The following is a 22,468-nucleotide window of genomic DNA, read 5'->3' as shown; positions in this document are numbered from 1 at the left end:
TAAGACTTCCTCATTTGTGATTAAAGATCTAAGATAATGAATGCCAACTCCTTCATTACAAAGTGAGGTGCTGAATCACTCATGTAGAATAGGCAAAGCATTTGGGAGCAACTGATTTTTAGCCCCCTGGCCTCTCATCCACCTTGAAGATTAAAAAAAAAAAAAGATTGATAAAAGGCCGAGAGTATTTGGAATTTGGAGGAATCATTTGAAGATAGTGTGCATGCTGAGTCTCATACCTGTTGTCCCCAAGGGGTAGGGGTAATAAGTATGTCCCATTCATTTCAAAGCCTTTGAGTAAGGCCTCAAGGATACTAGACAGGGGACTTGATCAGTGTTTCCTGACGTTGGAGGACTTGGTGGACTGAAATCTGACTCATTCTCGATGCAGCCTGTGGCATCAGAGAGGAAAACTGATTTGGGAACTACCTGCACTTCCTTCTCTATGGGTCAGAGGGGTATGCTTTCTGGGGATCCTGTAAGAAGCCCAAATGCCAATCATCTAAAACAGTGGTTCTCAACCTTTCTAATGCCGCGACCCTTTAATACAGTTCCTCATGTTGTGGTGACCCCCAACCATAAAATTATTTTCGTTGCTACTTCATAACTGTAATTTTGCTACTGTTATGAATCGTAATGTAAATATCTGTGTTTTCCGATGGTTTTAGGCTCTACAGCAGCGGTTCTCAACCTGTGGGTTCTCAACCACTAGCAGGGTCGCCTAAGACCATCGGAAAACACAGATATTTATATTACGATTCGTAACAGTAGCAAAATTACAGTTATGAAGTAGCAATGAAAATAATTTTATGGTTGGGGGTCACCACAACATGAGGAACTGTATTAAAGGGTCGCGGCATTGGAAAGGTTGAGAACCACTGATCTAAAACAATTATTATAAGAGAGATTCTGCCAGGTAGTAAGTCATCCTCAGCAGGAAGAAGCTGGTTACCCTTGAATGTGGAATTTGAGTGTAAGTTCTAAGTGACCTGCGTGTTTCCCATATCAGCCACCCGGTTATGTCTACTGGGTTTTCTTAAATGCAGCACGTATGGGAAGAGTTTATCTTAGAAGATTAGAAGTGAGGACTAAAAAAAATTGTTACTCAAGAAAACAAAGAATAAGCATGATATTATAAAGTGAACTTCCTGCATACACATTAGATATTTTTTATATTACCATTTGACTCAAGTGAGACTTTACTATGCAAATTAAATGGAAATTTTAGTGATTATCTTGTGGGTTTGTGCTGTGTTAATTTAGCTGTCTCACATACCAAATTGCCAATCTCCAGTTTGTGATATATATATAAAACCCAAAAGTCTTTTAAACATATGGAAGTGCTTTTATAAATTACCCACCCTTATGTCAGGTTATGAACATTTCTAGGCCAAAGTGATCTTTCACATTAAGATGGTATAGGATTAGTTTTGCCTACATGCAACACAAACCACAAATTAACAGTGGCTGTTCACATATTGTTTTATTCTTCCATGTAAAAAGTCTGGAGGATAGCAGGCCAGGACTGGTATGGAATTTCGACAGATTAGCAGAGACCTACTTCTTCCAGCTTTCTGCTCTGCCAGCTTTTGGGTAGGGCCCAAGACAGCTGCTAGAAACCTGTCATTAGGTCTGCATTCCATGTAGCAGAAAGGGGGGAAAAAAAAGAAAAAAAAAACAAAAACAAAAACAGAAAAGGAACCTTTCTCAGAGGTTGTATAAATTACTTTCACTTATTCATAAGGGAGACTAGAAAAATATAGTCTGAAACACCAAGGTCCCAGCTAAAATTTTGGGATTCTGTTACTGATGAAGACGGGAAGTCTAATACTGGAGGATAACATTTGCCTATGACAGTGGTCGGCAAACCGCGGCTCACGAGCCACATGCGGCTCTTTGGCCCCTTGAGTGTGGCTCTTCCACAAAATACCACGTGTGCGCACGCACATACAGTGCGATTGAAACTTCGTGGCCTGTGCGCAGAAGTCGGTTTTTGGCCTGGGCAAGTCTATTTTGAAGAAGTGGCGTTAGAACACTCAAGGGGCCAAAGAGCCGCATGTGGCTCGCGAGCCGTGGTTTGCCGACCACTGGCCTATGATATAGAAAGGACAGAGGTTGAGAGTGGGCTCTGGAGTCAGATGGCTTCTCTTTGCTTCTTGGATCCACTGCTTCTTAGGTTGTAACTTTGATCAAGAGTCTAAAACTTTCATGTCTTTATTCTGGGTGGCTTTGAGCATTTAATGAAATAATAATGCATACAAAGTGCTTAATGTGTCTGACACAGAATAAGCACTCAATAAACTTAAGCTCCACTAATGTGACTATCATCTGCTTTCTTTTACTTCTCATTTCAATATTTTTGTTTCATAAAATTTTCAAAGATATTGATTGCTTTGTTGAAGTAATCATTGCCAAGAATGATCAGAGCATAACTAAGGCAAATTTTTGGGTCAAACTTAAACCTTAAAACAAAATGGTGTCTAGTCATCCTCCCCCACCGCCAAAGATATGTTTTATTTTTTGTTAAAGCATAAACTATAAAGCATAAACTATAATGTGTCCTATACCATTGACTTGTGAACTTGGGGATCTAAGAAGAGGAGTACCGTATTTTCCGGCATATAAGACAACTTTTTAACCCAGGAAAATCTTCTATACACCCAGTCGTCTTATACGCCGGAAAATATGGTAGTTGAGCTGAGGGTATTGGAATGAGAACTTGGAAATTGGGCTAGGAGGCTGGTGATTCAGGAGGTTGTGGTCTTAGAACAGGGTGAGAGAAGCCAAGGATCTGTAGAGCCATGGAATAGACTAGGGAAATAGGACCAGAGACTGTAGTTAAAATTGCTTTGAGTTGGGGTGATTCCTAGTTATTGCAAAGCCTTATTATACTAACCCAAAGTGGACCAAAGGCATATGACTATAGCTATGATAGCAGTTGAAGTCTTCAAATTTCTAATCAGTGGTTTCTCTTTTTTTATAAACAAAATCTAATGGGATTGATGTGATCTGGGACTTCATTGAATGTGTTGGGGAACCTAGTTTTTAGGATCAGGAACAATAATGGGTTCTGGTGGTGATGGTGAGTTCTGGTTCTCTGCTGTGAACTTCTACATTTGTGATATTCTAGAGTTTTGTGTGAAAATATTCAATGATGATAGCAATGATAATGGCGATGATGAGGATTATATCTGAAGTCCTATTCAATTTATAAAGTGATTGCTAGAAATAATTCCTTACTTAAGGAAATAAAATATATTAACCTTGAGAAGGAAATAGAAAGCAGATATAATTAATATTTAGTTGAATGCAGAACTTTTAATTTCATAGAAAAAACTAATTTGATTTTTATTTTCCAACAACATAGAGTAAGAAATGGCCATTTTTACATCTTTATGATGAAATAGCTGCTATAAGATATCACTTACTTTTAAATGTCAATTGAGTCAACAATGATAATCAGAGTCTACTTCAACAAAAAAATATTTTAGTAACTGATTATTTTTACAATTAATACATTTTTCTTACATTTGGCTTTTATTTTTTTTCCAGATTTGGATCTCAGAAACACATGAACAAATGGCACGAGTTTTTTTAAACACAGAATTGGCTCAAATAAAAAGCAGAGCTTTATTGAATGAGGAAACAGTATGCTCTGGGATTACTGAAAGGTATTCTTACTATTTTTCTTTGCTTACGGAATAGGGCATGCAGGAAAGGATTATGTAAGGACTGAAGAGGTCTACACACTACAAGAACACTTAAAGCACAGAAGCACATTTCATGCCTCCATGCTGTCTGCCTATGCCATTCCTTCTGTTTGGAATTCCCTTTCCTCAGTTTGCCAATCAGCACTACTCATTCTGGGTCTAGCTAAAACGTAATGTTTACATGTTTTTTTTTCTGGTCAAGGATCTGATTAGTTTTGAACCCCAGCTCCACAGTTTACTTGTGAAAGTTATTTGGTGTCTGTAACCCTCAGTTTGTTCACTATAAAATGGGAATCATAAAAGTATCTACTTCATAGAGTTTTTCTGAAGTTTAGATGAAATAAAGTATGAAGTGTGCATAGAATTATTGCCTAAGTTACATTAAGAATTAGCTAAACTGTTATTAAATAGAATTAATTGCTTTTACCTCCTTGCCCTTTTGAGCATTTTTTTGTGTGTTTTATAAACCAGTTGGACTTACATTCTAATTATTTATATGTAGGTATGTTTCCCTGAGATAGACAGTCTTTTGAGGGTAGGAACTGTTTTTTAGTCATATCTGTAGTCCTGCAACCTGACAGAGTACCTTCTCATGGAAGTGTGTGATATAGACTTTCTCTTATATTGTAACTAGTGGCCCAGTGCACGAAATTCGTGCATGGTGGTAGGGGTTTCCCTCAGACCAGCCTGCACCCTCTCCAATCAGACATCCCTCTCGAAATCTGGGACTGCTGGCTCCTAACCGCTCACCTTCCTGCCTGCCTGATCGCCCCTAACTGCCTCTGCCTGCCTGCCTGATTGCCCCTAACCCCTCTGCCTGCCTGCCTGCCTGCCTGCCTGCCTGATCGCCTCTAATTGCCCTCCCCTGCCGGCCTGATCTCGCCCCTAACTGCTCTCCCCTGCTGGCCTGATCTTGCCCCCAACAGCCCTCCCCTGTTGGCCTGATCTCGCCCCCAACAGCCCTCCCCTGCTGGCCTAATCTAGCTCCCAACTTCCCTCCCCTGCCAGCTTGATTGCTCCTAACTGCATCTGCCTCAGCCCCCACCACCATGGCTTTGTCCAGAAGGAAGTCGGACATCCGGAAGATGGCCGGTCGACCCGGTCTAATTTGCATAGTACCCTTTTATTAGTATAGATTATTGGAAAATGCAGTCAAAGTAATGACGGAATACTGACATTTTCATTTACACATTGGGACATTTTATTTTGCAAAGTACATAAAGTTGTAAACATGAATATCCTTTAAAAATAATTATCATAAAAATTTAGCTCCAAGTTAATTTTCTATGGCTTTGATAGTTTATAAATGTCAGTCTGACATGCTTCTAAAATTGTTATTTTGTTTCCAGGGACACTGGATTGCCTATGACAGGCTTTGGAGCTCTCTTTACTAGACACCCACCAGATCGGCGCAAAATGTAAGTAGTCCTTAAACTGCTGCAGATTGCACAAAATGTTTCTTAGTGATTAAGGAGGTTTGTTTGCAGGGGTGAAGGTGTGAGGGGCGAACCAAAGTCAACAAAAGGCCCTTTATATGGCAGCTTTCAGACTTCTTTCCTTTAACAAAAGGTTATTTTTTATCAATGTGCATAATGTTAATAAATAATAGTCAACCCATCTTATTTATGGATTTCATATTTGCAAATTCTCTTACTAAAAAATTATTTATAACCCCCAAATCAATGCTTGGGGTGTTGTTGCAGTCATTAGTGAACATATATAGTGTGGTGAAAAATTTGAGCCACCTGATGCATACATTCCCAGTTTAAGTTGCACAGGTGAGGCTCTGCCTCTTGTTTCAGCTCTAGCACTGTATGCAAGTGTCCTTTTCAAGGTCTACAGAGTGACTGTTTTCTTTTTAATTGATGAATTTGCTGTTTGAAATGGTCCCAAGTACTGTATGGTGTTAAAGTGCTATCTGATATATCTAAGCACAAGAGGCTGTGATGTGGAAAAAATAAGTGTGCTAAATTAAGCTTCCTTCAGGCATGAGTTATAATGCTGTTGCCTGTAAGTCCAATGTTAATGAATCAACAATATATATTAAATAAGGTGTCTTTAAACCAGTTACATATTGGTTGGTTGATGAAAATATTATAAGCAGAGACTCCTAAGTATCTAACCCCATATTTCTCTAATGGTTCAGCATTTGCTAATTCAGTGTTTGTAGTGACTTTATAGAACATTACTGTGAATAATGAGAATTTACAATAGAGCAAGAGACTAGTAACTTTGCCAATAAAAGAAATAAAATTTATGTTGGGGGTGGCACGACTTGTTACTACAGAAAAGAGATTCCTTTCCACTCATCTGTTTAGAGAATACAAACTTTTATAATTTCTGTATGATATAGAGATAAATGATGTAGAAATACAGGTACTTCCAAGCATGACAAAATTCTAAGTATTGAATTGTGCATTATGAAGATATGAGTGTGTGTCATTGTCACCAGCAATTTAAATGTGCTTGCTTGCTTTGAAAACTGTCTGGCATTAGAACTAAGCTAATTTGCTGAGTCTGCCTGAGGTTGGGAGAGTTGGGGAGTCTCACCTCATTTCACAGTCACCTGTAGTAATTCTGGGCAGGTATTCTAACCCTGTGGGTTCTAACTCCGATTGCTCCAGCAAGGCTGGCTGGCCTGCATTCCTCACAGCATGCAGCACCTCTATGTGAGCTGGAAGGTCAACAAGGAGTATCCCCAGTATGATCCTTGAGGAGAATGGGCTTTGGGCTTCCATCAAGGCAATGGGCTAAAAGCATCCTGCTGGTTCCCTCCTCTACATTGAAGTCTGGGATTTCCAGCAAAGACATGGGAAGGCATAGTGAATCCAGAGGCAGACTTTAACAATTGTATCAAAACTCTGAGAAACTCACAAGAAAATAAAGGGCTAGAGCAGGAGAAGGCTAGGGGATGGGAGGAGCAGAAAGGGGAGAAGGCAAAAGATGAAGTCTCTAACTGGAGTCTTGGTCCAGTCCAGGGTGGGAGCCGTGATCTCACTGGGTCAGGCTTAGACTGGATCTGAAAGACTCTTAACTGTTGTGTTTGCAAACTTGGATCATATGCTCAAAGTTGGATTTTTGCATGGACTTTGACTGCTGTTTTTAGTCCACGGCAGAAATTGAGACAGCCAAGGTTCTACATAATAAAGAATTTGATGTCAAACAACCTCCCTCCCTAAAGCTCTGATATCAGCATTGAGATCTATAATGCCAGCCACAGATAGCCAGTGGGACCCTGGGTTGTCTTCCCCAATGCTAGTTAGAGAAAGCAGTCTCAGATACAGAAGAACTGGGCTGTGCATCTTAAGAAGAAAGAAATGGCGGGGAAAAGAAGTGTAGTTAAGCCAGCAAACTGCAGTAGAGGCACTCAACCCATATTTCCCTCACTCACAGTGAAGACACCAATTTAGCCTCTTATTTTAAAATATATTATTGTTGATTTCAGAGAGGAAGGGAAAGGTAGAGAGAGAGAGAAATATCAATGATGAGAGAGAATCATTGATTGGCTGCCTCCTGCATGCCCTACACCAGAGATCAAGCCCGCAACCCGGACATGTACCCCGACCAGCAATCGAGCCATGACCTCCTGGTTCATAGGTCGATGCTTAACCACTGAGCACACCGGCTGGGCTAGCCTCCCTTTTCAATGGACTACCTATGTAGCCATCAAAAGCAGAGGCAACTGATAGTTTTAGGAGTAACACAGATGAAGTCTCAATTGAAAAACTCATAACACATCTAAAGAACAAAAGCATCATGAAGAATGAGATACAGGCAACCGACACGAGAGGAAGCAGACCTGATGGAGCAAATGGCACAGGAATTTAAAACCAATGGAACAAAAAGTTAAAGCTTTATTATTTATGGAAATAAAGGAAACAGCATAAAATGTAGACAAAATAATAAAAATCAAGTTGACATTAATATCCCAACAGCAATACTGGATATAAGAGCATAACATTAAAGTATTGAAGGAAAATAATTTCGATCCCATAATTATTTAAATGTGAGGGTCAAATAAAAATGTGGGTATAAAAGGGCTGGTTGCAGACTTACTATCCTGCCATGAACAATTGCAGAAGGGGACAAATATATTAGGTGACTGTTGTCAAGTGTTGGACAACAACCAGTGAGGCTCTGTGCCTGACTCACCGAGAAGTTTTTCTGGCTGTGGTATAGACAGGTGAACCCAAGTGTAGAGCAGTGTTCTTGTTGAGCCTGGAGATGGGAATAGGAATTTAGAGTTTCTGATAGCACTGGAATTTGTAGGACAGGATATTGAAGAGAAGGAAACCTGCATGGGGTTCACCTCAGATGATTGATCAGAGCCTGGGCTCTGGATGCACTATCAAATTAGTACCCCTAGCTTTAAAAAATCAGCTAGAGCTGTCTTTGGTATACTCTGAAATTTCACAATGGTGCTCTCTCCTGTGTATTGTGTAGTGGGCTCTGGGCATACATTACCTGCCTTCAAATCCTGGGCCTTCCACTTAAAGATCTTGGGCACATTTTGTACATCAGTTTCTTTATCTGTAAAATGGGAGTAATAATTATAAAGGCACCCATTTTATAGGGTTATTGTGATGATTAAGTAAGTTAATTATGTAAAACAATTAGAAGGGTAACTGATGCACGTATGGTAAGTGCTGTGCAAGTCAGCTGGGCCAGATACTTGGTGAACCATTTCAGTCTAGAAACTCCTACCCATCAGTTCAGGACAATGTCCTTGATTTATTTCAGTGATGATTTATACCTTCCATTTTCTCTGTTCTCTCTTTTTGGAAAGTCTTTATTTGGATATTGGATTGCTTGCCCTGGTCCTTTAATTGTCTTATCTTTTCTATTTTATTTTTGTCTTTACTATCTACTTTGTTCTCTGTTTCTTCAACCCTACTATTGAGTTCAATTTTTGTTTTCTAAATCCTTCTGTTTTTATAGGATCCACTATTTGATTTTATGACTGCAATATCTTCTTTTACCTATCTGGAGATGTTACACTGATAGTTTGTTTTTCTTTATTTTTTTCTTCCACACATACAGTCTCTTATTTTGTCCAAGAATGCTCTCTTGTTTCTGTTTGTATTTTTTATTTGTAGTTATGTATCTTCCATGCTAGGGGTTTCCATCAAGTGCTCGGAAATTAATCCTTGGTATTCTCCTCATGATTAAGAGATGAGGCTTTTTGGACCTGTGAGTAAGACTTATTGACTTGGAATTTCACTGGAGGGGTCTAGGTGGGTCTTTTTCTTCTTCTTTTTTTTTTTTTTTTTGCAGAAGCCCTTGTGTCAGTATTTTAGTCTTTCTGTGTGGGTTGGTCAGATTCCCCAGAGAAATCTCTCACCCATCTGAAAAATGAAGGGCTGGGGCCGTGTTCCTGTAGCCAGCAGAGCAATTTGCTTGGACATCAATATTAATACTTCATTGTGTATGGTCACTGAACCGTGTTGTTGATCAAGGACTTTCTCTTTTACCCTTTCCAGTGAATACATTTCTAGCTTTCTGCTGGCAATAACCCAGCAGTGTGGAGTGCACTTGGGGCCTGGAGTTCTAACTGCTTCTCAAACAGCTCTCCCCCAGGCCTCCCTTGCTGCTTTAGGACTCAGCTTTCTGCTAAGTCAGAACCACTTGTCCATTTTCTTTTGAGCTTTCAAAATTTGTTTCTCTTATCTCTTTTTTTGTTTTCCCTGTTCTTGTGGATTTATTATTTTTAAAAGTATCTTTAATGTGGTTTTAGTAGATCTTTTTGAGGAAGCAAGATGCAAGGTATACATTCATTCTTTTTAAAAAATTTTTTCTTTATTGATTAAGGTATTACATATGTTTCCTTATCCCCTCATGATCCCCCTCCCCTCCCTGCTCATGCCTCACCCCCGTGGTGTCTGTGTCCATTGGTTATGCTTATATGCATGTATACAAGTCCTTTGGTTGATCTCTCCCCCTTACCCCCACCCTCCCCTACCTTTCCTCTGAGGTTTGACAGTCTGATCGATGCTTCTCTGTCTCTGGGTCTGTTTTTGTTCATCAGTTTATAGTGTTCACTATATTCCACAAATGAGTGAGATCATGTGATATTTATCTCTCTCTAACTGACTTATTTCGCTTAGCATAATGCTCTCCAAGTCCATCCATGCTGTTGCAAATGGTAGGAGTTCCGCTGAAACTGGTTTGGCTCAGTGGATAGAGCGTCGGTCTGCGGACTGAAAGGTCCCAGGTTCGATTCCGGTCAAGGGCATGCACATTGGTTGCAGGCACATCCCCGGTGGAGGGTGTGCAGGAGGCAGCTGGTCGATGTTTCTCTCTCATCGATGTTTCTAGCTCTCTATCCCTCTTCCTTCCTCTCTGTAAAAAATCAATAAAATATATTTTTAAAAAATGGTGGGAGTTCCTTCCTTTTTACAGCAGGGTAGTATTCCATTGTGTAGATGTACCACAGTTTTTTAATCCACTCATCTGCTGATGGGCACTTAGGCTGTTTCCAAATCTTAGCTATTGTAAATTGTGCTGCTATGAACATAGGGGTGCATATATCCTTTCTGATTGGTGTTTCTAGTTTCTTGGGATATATTCCTAGAAGTGGGATTACTGGGTCAAATGAGAGTTCCATTTTTAGTTTTTTGAGCAAACTCCATACTGTTCTCCACAGTGGCTGCACCAGTCTGCATTCCCACCAGCAGTGCACGAGGGTTCCTTTTTCTCCGCATCCTCACCAGCACTTGTCATTTGTTGATTTGTTGAGGATAGCCATTCTGACAGGTGTGAGATGGTACCTCATTGTCATTTTGATTTGTATCTCTGGGATGATTAGTGACTTTGAGCATGTTTTCATATGTACATTCATTCTTAACTCTGAAGTCATCAAGTCTCATCTGAAATGTCACCGCCTCCAGAGGAGCTTCCCTTCCTACTGCTACCCTCAGCCCCCATGGCAGGTCCCTTGTGGGTCTGTCTAGCACTGTGTGCTGCTTTTATCACAACGTTATCCACCTTGGTTGCAGTTGATTACATTCTTGTTTGTCCTTCATGCTCTAAAGTCAGTGCTCTGAAGGGCAAGACTGTCTCAGCTCTATCCCTAGTGCCTAACAGAGAGCCTGACCTATAACACAAGCACAGTAATTATTTCTTGGCTGAATAAATGATTTCTGATGATGAACATTAAATTGTAATGGGAAAGGGTGTGGTTAATTCCTATCTTATTTGGTTTAGGGCGTCAAGGCCTGTATAACCAAAAGTTGATCTCAGTTCTATGCTAGTAAATTCATTAGAAGACAAGGTCTTTTCAAAAATCATCTCTTATTGGTTTGAATTGCTAGAATTACTTGTTTGTTTTATTTGATTAATGAGAATTAACAAAGAAATAAAATATATGAGTACCTTCAACCGTTCTCTGCTAATTTCATATGCAATTCTTTCTTTCGGTTAATGTACATTAATTACAGGGCATTCCATACAATAGAATGCTGTGGTATTTTAGAATATGCTCTCTTGAATATTAAATATTCTTTTGCTTCTTGCCAACTGTACAGCTGTGGAAGTTAAATGTCAACTTTAAAAGGCAATGAATAAGAATGAGTTTGCTCAATGGACCAAAATAATGTGCTTCAACTTATAAAAGAAAAGCTGTAATCATAATGTAAATTTAAACCTCAGGTTACCTCTTAACAACAACAAAAAATCAGAAAACAGGTATAGCTTTGTTATTAAGGAGACATCAGTCAGATGCATTTATATTAATTTTTAATATAATATCTGTTATGCTGTGATGGCATTGGACAGTTTGTTTCTTTTCTCACAACTTAACCAAGAGCCTACCTACTTAGTTTAAAACCAATGTGAAGAAGATACACCACCTTTCCTCCTTAAACTGGCAGCAAACATCTCAGTGAAACATACTAAAAATCAGAATAACTAGGATGTTGGACACCACTGGACTTGTCACTCCTGACCTTAAATAGAGAAAAGGACTCTATGGATAAATTCCTTTCACATAAGTCACAGACAGAGAAAAAATTAAATTATAATATAGGAGTAGTCATATTGAGACTAAAAGTGGTATCAATGACTTAAATTTTAAAAATGAGATTTATATAGTTTGAGGCTAATTGAGCTCATCTAGAACCAGAACTATTGTTCCTCTTGAGAGTTGGTTGCATTTCCATCAATGAGTTTCCAAGGAATTGGCATTGGCCAGTGATGGAAGGGGTGACAGGCAAGGAGGCTCAATGGCCTCTTAGACATCAACAGTGCTCTCTCTCTCCATAATACATGGAGAGAGAGAGAGAGAGAGAACCATAGATCGGCAGCCTCCTGCACACCTCACACTGGGGATTGAACCTGCAACCCAGGCATAAGCCTGGACCAGGAATTGAACCTCGACCTCCTGTTTCACAGGTGAAGCTCAACTACTGAGCCACGCTGGCCGGGCCAACAGTGCTCTTATAGTCTCAAATTGGTACAGTTACATGTTAAGGGCTCTCCAGCGTACCTTGCTTTTACTACATGGATAGAGATATGAAAGGTGTAGAAAAGTAATGAGAGGCACATTTTCTTTAAGGCACATAGGAAAAGTGATGGGAATATGAATATAAGTAGGAAGCTAACTTACAAGTCATTTTTGCCCTCCTGTCTTGCTCTCAAAAATCCTCAAGGAACTTTCACTTAATTTGGAGGTACTCTTTATGAGACATGGAAAAATAACTCACTAATTATCAGAAGGCCCCTGGATATATGATTATCTAATATAAAATCATTTTACAATTTGTCCATAGAACAAGACTATTGTAGCCGATTCCTTCTAAGTAAGGTTTTCTGTGTATAATAACTGGACTACAGCTGTGACCATTAACAAACAACCAGAAACCAAAACAATGAATGGGACAACACACAATGACAACAAAAACCACATCAAGTAGATCCAAGTATAAATATAATTTTAAGAGCTTATTTCTCAGAAGTGCTTATTTAAATATGCATATATAACTGTGTGTGTTCCTGGGATAATGGTTTACACGAGAAGTTAGTTTTTTTACAGGGAAAATCCCGTTGTGGCATAGAGTATTTTCTGGGTGAGAAGTAGGTCCATGGAAGCCTGGGTCAGTTTGAGGGCAGCCCAGGAGTACTGACGACCTACTGGAGGATGGAAAGATATAAAAGGTAGACCTCTTAGAAGGTCAGCCCAAACCAATGTGTCTTGTTATTTTTACCCAATTTCATTGCCTCCTGATTGTAGTGACTAGTGTATGTTGACATTTTAGGACAAATGTGTCATTTCCAGAATTCATCCAAATACTTATTGTGATCCACGTGACTGGAGAAGAAAGATTAACAGTGTTTGGGATCATTGTGTAGCTTTTTGGACACGGTGTGGTTTTCCAGAAAGGGCATGTTATGGGAAAATAGGAGATGTGACTTCTACTTCTGGACCTGCACTAAACTTGCTATGTGACCTTGTGCTGGCTAATAACCCTCTCTGGGCTTCAGTGGTTTCCATCTGGAAAATGAGGGGATTGAACCAAATGATCTGTAAAATCCTTTCCTGCTCTAAACTTTTATGATTCTAAGGAGAAAGGCATCTGAAGTCACATAAGTGGACAAGTTAAATGAGGTCAAAAAGTAGTTCAGGCAGTTAAGTTTTCATTGTTGGCATAAAGCACTTATCCATATGTGTGTGGAGTGATTACTTCACACTAGTAGTAGCAAGCTTAGGCCACAGTTTAAAACCTTCAATTTATTTCTCTCACGGGTACATTTAGCATCTGTAAAACCTTTGGCACTCTTCAGAGGAACAGGACTGCATGTGAATAATAAGAGAGGTGTTTTTTTTTTCTTCTTCTTCTTTTCTCAAAGTAAAGCGCAAGGCATTTACTTTTTTCCTGTTCAGTCACTTGTGTGGTGGGTAAACTCTTGGTAAAATACCACCCAGGTGTTGAACATTTTTCCAGAAGAAAAAGTTTTAAAAATTGCCTGCCATGACAGTGATGAGGGTAACAACAAAGGAAATGTGAAGAGAGAGTGGTGTGGTAAAAAGACTGTAGAATGGGAGCGAGACAGACTGGAATTTAATTCTTGATTCCCCATCTTACTCATTGTAGGACCTTTTGTTTTTGTGTGTACAGCTTTCTCTTTTTGGATAGCATCCTCTCCCCCAATCAGTTAGATCATATAATGGATGGGCTGGTTTTTCTCCCCCACAAACCGAAGTGTTGGTTACATGACCCAGGCTGGGCCAATCAAAAAACACTCTAGGATAATAATTGGAGTTTAGGGCAAGATGCTCTCTCATGCTTCGGGTGGCAGATTACAGAGGGCATCTTGCTGCTGTGGGGAGCATCTGCCTATAAATGAAGCTAAGCAGAGGTGTGGAAAAAGAATTCTGAAGACATTCTTTTTGTATGTGCTGATATATTCCTTTTTTGTTTTTGTTTTTTTCTTAATTAAGTTTAAGTTGGGTTTCTGTAACTTAAAACTTAAAGACTAATACTAAAAATAGCATATGCCTACATGGTGCTTATTATGTGCCAGACACTATTCTAAGGGTTTTACATATGCTAACTCATTTACTCTGACAAAAACTCTGTGACTTGGTTCCATCATTATCTACTTTCTATGGAGGGAAAAATTAAAGGCACAGAGAAATCAAATAACATGTGCAAACTCACATAGCTAGTAAGTGATAATGAGCCAGGATTTGAACTGAGCATCTAATGCCAAATTTCATGGTCTTAGCCATTTTTTTTTATGCTGCTTTCTGAATGATAGACTAACCAGGAGAGCTTTGAACATCACTTTCCTCTGTAAACATGGAGATGATCATTGCTACATTTGGCATGCCAGGCCTTGAGTGCCAAGCTCATAAAGGAAGTACTGGGAAAAGGTTCTTTATCTCTTTTGAAATTTTGGAATCAATTTTTCAAACATACTGGGTTAATGGTTCCTAATATATACCTTGGTTTTGGCTTGACACTGTCCCTCAGGAATCTTGCCTGAGGTCATATCACCAACTGGGGCTCCCAGGAATAGGTGGCTTAGCTAGTGCTGAGTAACTGATTGCTTTTCTAGTTGGCCAAATGTGCTGAAATGACTTCAGAGTCAGCCTACCTGCTATTGCTCTTTGCATTACTCCTTCCTATAAGATGTCCTTCCTTAGCTGGTGTACATTGAAGCCAAATGACTAAGTGGAACACTTATCCTTTCATTAATATTTGGGGCTGTGACTTAGATCCTGACTTGAGTTGTGCGCCTTGGCACAGGAGTGTTTTAATGGTGGGTAACAATAACCTATTTCATTGCTATCCTTGTAGGGTAATTCAAGTAATTTGATAAGACAATTTTTGTGAAAGCACATGATATAGAACCTGTTAGACCTAAAGTTAGGGCATCATAATATGCTAACTCAGAATATTCTTACAAGCCTTTATTGTATCTAACTTCCTTAGACTAGCTAATCAAGTTGCACCCACCAAGTTGAAGGTCAGGTTTCTTTGTGTATTCAGGTGTGCTCACTAAGGCCCTCCACATGAAATATGAAGATAGGCGTATTTGATTTACATATTGTGGTTGCTAATCTCCTGAGGTGGCCTCCAACAATTCCTCCCACTCTGTACAAGCATGCCACAGCTCCTATCAAGGGGCAAAGGTTATCTGCCTGCCTTCTTAATCTGGGTTGATCTTGTGACTGGCTTTGATCAATAAATTGTGGCAGAAGTGATGTTCTGGGACATCTGAATGTAGACACACTTAAGGAGACTGGTAGATGCTACTTCCTGATTCTTGGACTGTAGCTGACATGCTGTGAGAAGCCGAAGACACATGAAGAGGGCATATGGAGAACCAAGACACTGTATTTGACAGCTCCAACTGAGCTCCCAGACAACAGGCAAAACCAGTTGCCAACCATGGGCTTGAGCTATCTTAGATAAGTCAACTACCTGGATGCCTGTAGCTGTGATGTCCCATAGAGCAGAAAAGCCACCCAGCTAAACCCAGTCATCCCACAGAATAATCAAAGATAATAAAATGATTGCTATTTTAAGCCACTAACTTTTAAACCACAGAAATAAATCATTGAAACAACCTTTATGCCTCTAACTACCATGATTATATGGCTACTTCTACCATTATTTGACCTATAAATAGGCTATTTATAATATTTATAATGACCTATTTGTCATTGTTAATCTATTAGGGATGCAAGCAGTTCAAACTTTTGGGACTAATGAGCTAACAAAACAAGTGAGTGGTAAATATTTTCAAAATGTCTTGGCTGTGGAATTTATATTTAATTTCTACACTCCTTTTATCCCATGTGTGTTAGAATTTCCCAGAGTGGATATAAGTTCCCCCTTTCCTCCTACCACACAGAGTCAGGTAGACCCCTTGGACCCCTGGCTAAATAAGTAATCTGACTATTAACATTAGTTAATATTGCTGGCACTTCTCTTTATGTGAAAATTTATGTGGTTGTCATAAAATACCATTATTTATAATTACTTTGGTGGTGGTGTGGAGGGAGAGAAGGGTTCAGATTTTAGATATATTGAAAGGGATAGACATTTACTTGATGACTGATTAATTATGAGGGTAAAGAAGACTCAATCTTGATTCCCAAGCTTCTGGCTTTGGCAATTGGGGGTCATTGGGGCTATTCTCGTTGAGGCAGTCAAGATGGGAGGAAGAGCATGTCAGAAAATGGGTTGATATTTGAGACTGGAACAGGAGAGAGGTCACTGACTCGACCAATTGCTAATTTAAGTATCCTAACTAGTTCCTCAGCCTCCCCTGCAATCCATTCTCCACTATGCAGCTTGAATAATCCAATTAAAATGCAAAGAGAACCATGTCCTTCCACTATTTGATTAGTATCCTTACAGTTATGTTTTTTTCTTCTAGTGTTATTGAGCACATGCTGTGTCTGAGTTAAGGCCTTTATGTGCCTTATTTCATTTACTTCTCATTCTCTGAGAATGGATGCTGCAACTATCCCCATTGAAAAGGGCTCAGAGAGGTAAAGTCACTTTCTAAAAGCACCAGAGCTGGGTTTCAAACTCCTGTCTTATCTGTCTGACTGCAGTGTCTGTGTCCTTAACCACTATAGGACATTGTTCTTCATGCTTAAATCTATGTAATACTCCATATCCTTCAAAGTACTTCCACATGCATTATCCATTATTCCTTTCCTCCATTTGGTAGGTATTTTCTTAATTGTATAGAGGAGGAAATCAAAGCGGAGAGAATTAAGGAATCCAAATTCCTCATTAATTAATTAATCCACCCATCTGTTCTATAAATATTTATGGAGAAGATACTAATGGGGAATTAAGATGCAGAGGGTTTAAGTGACTTGCTCAAGGCCCCATGACTGCTTAGTGTTAAACAAAGACTAGAATCTTTGGGTCCACAGTTTGTGTTCTTGATGGGAGGGGAGAGCTGCTTCCAAACTGCTAAGGTACTTAGCAAGGGCTTGGCTTGGATCAGGAGTAAAAGCAGATTCAGTTTGTCCTCCATTATATCTTCCTTCTCTATCTCCTGGACATTAGCTCCTTAGAAGTTGATTTCTAAAACATAGGCCTGGCATTCAGCAGCTGTGGAACACTGATCAGATTTGTCTTGTGTGGCTTCATTCAGCAGGTCAAAGGGGGAGGAAATAACAGGGATATTCATTTCAGCACAATATATTTTATTTTTAAATGATTAATGCTGTTAAGAATGAGACAGAATTTCCCAGAGTGGATGTAAGTTCCCCCTTTCCTCCTACCACACAGAGTCAGGTAGACCCCTTGGACCCTTGGCTAAATAAGTAATCTGACTAAATAATGGCCCTCATCTTAAATAATAAATGTAGCATTGGCTGCTGCCAGCGATGGGATTAATTCCAAGTTAATGCTCTGCTTCTTTGAGTCACATACTCAGATTCAAACCCGGAGGTGGGACCATCTTGTTTGCTGAGTAGAGGTCATATGCCCTTGTTTTGGCTGCTGGGAAGCTGGGAGAGGAATTACCTTCCTTTCCTCCAGACAAAACTGAAAGGAAGCAATTGAGCTTTAAAGTTCTTCCAGGTTTGAGAACTGCGATTCTGTGGGTTTTAGTGCATCGTCTCATCATAGATTTACACAAGTTAACACTGGTGTTAGGGCAGGTGTGGGTATTTTAACAAGTGCCATGGCTTTAATGATAACTTGAGTATCAGACTTCTCTTCCTCTATCATCTTACAAAAGCATCTCTAGTTGTTCTCTGCCTTACATCCATTAAAGGTTAATGGGGGCACATGTGGCAAATTGTGGGTAGCGCCAGGTGAAAGTAGTTGTCCAACTTCCAAGTGTCCTCACAGCATGGATTATCCTGGTGAGTTTATCAGAATCTTGTATTCAGTTTTACATTTCCTTCCCTTTTATCCATGCTTCAGAATTTGACTGACCCATGAAGATTGATGTGCTCCTGAAACTCACAAAGAAATCCAGAATTCTAATAGTTAATTTATAATGAGAAATAAAACATTCAAGCACACCAGTCATGTCAGCCTAATCAAAGCATTCTCTAGTGATTTAAATAAAAACATATAGGAAGCCAAACTATAATCAGAATGTTATTCAGAGTGTTTGGCCTCAGGGCAAGGGGCGTTAATTATATGATCACAATAATCAATGGCCCCAGACTCATTGCCTGGTTGTAATAGCCAGGATTCTTTCAGTTGTAGGTGACAGACACAATTAAAATTATCTTGGGCAAAAGAAGAGTTTGTTTAAAAATTACTGAATACCACTGGGAACTTCCATGGAAGAGTTGGTTTCCAAAGACTGCTGGAATCGGGACTAGAAAACCTCCAGGGTTCTCTTCCTATTGTCTTCATTCACTCCCTCTGCATGTAGGGATGTTACAGCCCAGGGTTCTCATCTCAGGAGAGTGACTGGCCCTTTTCCATTGGTATCTCTGAAGAAATCCCACTGGAGAGCCCTGGCTGCCTGTGGGCTGGAGGCTGATATTTAGACCTACACGCTATAGGTAGGGATGGAGTAGTAAGCAGCACCATGAGGCACAGGCTTGCTCCTGGTGGCTCCAGACAATGAATGAAAGTCATCGTTGGCTGCCATTTGTTGGTTTGGAGCACTGATGTTGATGTAATCCATCTCTGCTCCCAGAACCAGAGCAGTCTGTTTATGAGCCAGGACAGCTCTTCCCCAGGAAGATGCCTCCCTCATTTTTCTCACCTCTTGCTTTCCTGAGTTTCTCTGAAGGCCATTTCTCTTCTAATGGACTTGTTCTTTTCTTATATTCTCTATTCAGGTACTGCTTTAAGCTGATATCTAAGAGGAAAATTTATGTTGATTTTTAAATATTTTCATTCTTAAAAGACCATCTTATTTCAAATTTGATGAAACATATCACTTAAAGATTGTTGCTCTGTTATGCAGATTTAAAAGGGGGGAGGGTGCTAATCATAAAGAGTTTATAAGTAACTGACTGAAAGCCATTCAGTATTTAAATTGTTGGAGCATCATCTTGTACCGAAAAGTTGTGGGGTCAATTCCCAGTCCGGCCTGTCAGAGCACATACCTAGGCTTGGGGCTCATTCCCCAGGTGGGTCATGTACGAAAGGCAACCAATCAATGTCACTCTCTCTCCATTCCTCTTTCTCTAAAATTATTAAAACATATCCTTGGGTGAGGATTAAAAAAGAAATAACTGAATATTTTAATTTCCACTTCTATTTACTTTTTTCTCAATATAAATATATATCTCTTTATATCTAATTTTTATTGCTTTATTCATTCAATATTTTTCAGTGCCTATCTTGTATCAGGCTCTGTGCTGGGAGGTGATAATAAGATAGGGAGAAGGGCCTGAACATGGATGGAATGGGTTTCTGCCTACTTTAAGTGAGTAGAGAGATGCCCAGTACTGCCTTGCAAGGTTGGCCTGCTCAAAGCAAAACTGAGATATTTGACTGATAATCATATCATTTGAGTCATAACTTTGGAAAAGAAAAGATAGGCAAATAAGTTAATTGTCATCTATTAATACTTAAACATCTTAAGATTATGGAATATGTTCTTTATATTTCCATGTTAAGATTATTGAATATTTACATATAAATACTATTCAAACTCCCATTTATCTACTCATTACCTAATTATAAATGTAAGTTAACATCTTTACCGGATTTGCTTTATATTTTTTAGAGAAATTATTTATAATGACTTATATAGCCATCAATATATTCACTCTATTGTTGGACATTATCTTCCAGATTTTCACCATTACACATGAGGTTGCATTGACTATCCTTATACATGTCTCCTCGAGTAAATATGCAAGGATTTCTTTATACTTAGAAACAGAATTTCTGGGTATTAAGATATATGCACCTTCAATTTAGCAAGGTACTGCCATCAGTAGTGTATAAATGTACACATTCTTTCATATCTTTAAAAATATTTTTAATTTTTACCAATCTTATGGGTATGAAGTGGTACCTCATTGTTGTTTTACTTGGCATTTCACTAATCACTGAATTTATCTTAAAATATTTACTAGCCATCTGGTTTCTTTTACTGTGAATTGACTGTTTAAAGGCTTTGTCCATTTTTCTATGGGATTCCGTATTTAATTGACATGTAAGAATGTTTTATTCTGGGTACTAATCTTGTTTTGATTAATTTTATGACATCTTCTATTCTATAGCTTCTCTTCTAACTGTTCATGCTGTCTTTTGATTAATAGAAGTTTTAAATTATAATTTAATCAAAATCTATATATATGTCAGACTGTAAACATTTTAGAAATTACATATATATGTATATATACATATATACACATATGTAACATATATTGATTGAGTCATAAACAAGGGAGTTATTTTATGTCCTTCAATAAATTTTGTATTTTTCCATAAATATCTTATAAATCTTGTTACATGTATTTCTATAGGAATTTTAGAAATTTTATTGCAATTATAAATGGGATTTTTCCACTTAGTCATGTTTTCTAATTTCTTATTGCTGATATATGAGTATACTATTTTTGTGTATTAATCTTATATCCAACAACCATCCTGAAACTTGCCTAATGTTATGATTCAAAGATTCTCTTAGATTTTTAGATGTAGACAATTTTATTATCTGTGGACAATGAAAATGTTGTTTCTTCCATTTCAATTATTATACTTATGCTTCTTTTTCTTGTTTTACTGCCTTCGTTAGAATGTCTAGTGTATCGTTGAATAGAAAAGCTGATAGAGGACTTCTCTGACCAGGAATGTTTCTGGGGAGGAGTTTCATCAGCTCAGTTTTTATTCTTATTTACTGTTTTCTTCTCATAGTAATGTTGCCTTTTTTTTTTTTACATTTTAAGTATGTTTAATTTTCCTGGCCTAGCAGCAATCAGGTAAATTCTATGGAGGGGGGAAATGAGAAGTTTGGACCATTTCCTCAATATTTTAGTTCAAGAGTGCCCTCTTCTGTTAGAACAGTGAAGTGAACTTTATTTCATTAATGGCTTTTATTTTATTTTATTTTATTTTATTTTATTTTATATTTTATTTTTTGGAGGAGTGGTGGTTCTAGGACCCTTAATTTCTGGGCTTGATTTCCTATTTTTCTTTATTTTGCTAGTTGTCCCCACCCCCGCTTCCTTGGAATCATTGCATACCAAGGCTGCCCTTATGGTCTTGCATACTTTCCAAGCCTCCTTCTTGAAAGCCAATGTTCAAATCCTCTAGTCTCAGACTTGGTCTCAGTTTTTTTCCCATCAGAGAAGGATGCTGTATTTCTGGGTCCATGTTCTCTGTGTTCCATCCCCACTGGGGAGTTGCCACTCTCTCCTCTCTTCCATGCAATCCCTGCCCGATTTTGCTCCAGCTTGGGCTCGGATCTAATTCTACCAATTCTGGATTGTTCTCCTCACTACATGTAAACTGAAGTTTGTAGTCTTTTCTGGCCTCTGTTATGCTGCATGCATGGAAAATTGTGTGATTTTATTTGCTTTGCTGGTGATATGTATAGTTTTGGAGGATGTCTGTAGGAATTTGGATTTAAGGAACTGAAGGATCTAGGAATGTTTTACATCCTCCTCTATGCCTGTGGAATTGTCATTTTATCTTTGTGATTCTGTCATTTTTTGCTTTAAATATTTAATGTGTTGTTGAGTATGTCATATATTCTTGGTGACTTATTCCTTTAATCAGTAGGTAATAATTAGTGAATCTTTATAATTAATAGTTTTTGGTTAATATTTGTATGATATATCTTTTTATTTTCTTTTGCTTTCAAACTTCATTTGAAAATAATTCTAGGTATAAAAGCATAGAATCAGACTGCATAACACAATTTGGTGTTCAATTTAAGTCTGAGAAAATACTATCCCTGATGGGTTTAACCCCTTTACTTTCATTGTGATTGCAAAGATATTTAATTTTATTATTTTAATTTGTCTGTTAAGCAGAAATTGACTTTCCTTTCTGTTATTCACATTTATTGTTTTGTATTAGGTTGGTCTCTTTTGGAAAAAAAAAAAGTCCTATTTGCTGGTTTGAAAGTTACACTTCTAATTTTTGTTCTCTTAGTTTCCAGTACTCAAACTTTAATGTGCATCAATATCACCTAGAGGCCTGTTAAAGCACAGATTGCTGGGCCCACCCTCAGACTTTCTAATTCAGTAGATCTCAAGCGGGACTGAAGTACAGTCACACACTGCTTCACAATAAAGACACACTCTGAGAAATGCATCATTAGGCGATTTCATTGTTGTGCAAAGATGGTGGAGTGTA

At 38.5% G+C, this 22,468-nt stretch overlaps 1 protein-coding gene across 1 annotated transcript in view; it reads left to right on the top strand.

Annotated features, from left to right (window-relative positions):
- CFAP95 (cilia and flagella associated protein 95) overlaps nucleotides 1-22,468 on the top strand; it is a gene marked incomplete at both ends in the record, with an annotated part of 67,291 nt that overhangs the window by 28,886 nt on the left and 15,937 nt on the right. The window contains 2 exons of the mRNA XM_079790314.1: nucleotides 3,553-3,671; nucleotides 5,060-5,128. Coding sequence (XP_079646440.1) covers nucleotides 3,553-3,671; nucleotides 5,060-5,128 — 188 coding nt within the window. The remainder of the gene's footprint in view (nucleotides 1-3,552; nucleotides 3,672-5,059; nucleotides 5,129-22,468) is intronic.

Source organism: Cnephaeus nilssonii (genome assembly GCF_951640355.1).
Source record: "Cnephaeus nilssonii genome assembly, chromosome: 14".
In the NCBI taxonomy this organism is placed as follows: domain Eukaryota; kingdom Metazoa; phylum Chordata; class Mammalia; order Chiroptera; family Vespertilionidae; genus Cnephaeus; species Cnephaeus nilssonii.
This window is presented reverse-complemented; position numbering and strand designations above follow the sequence as displayed.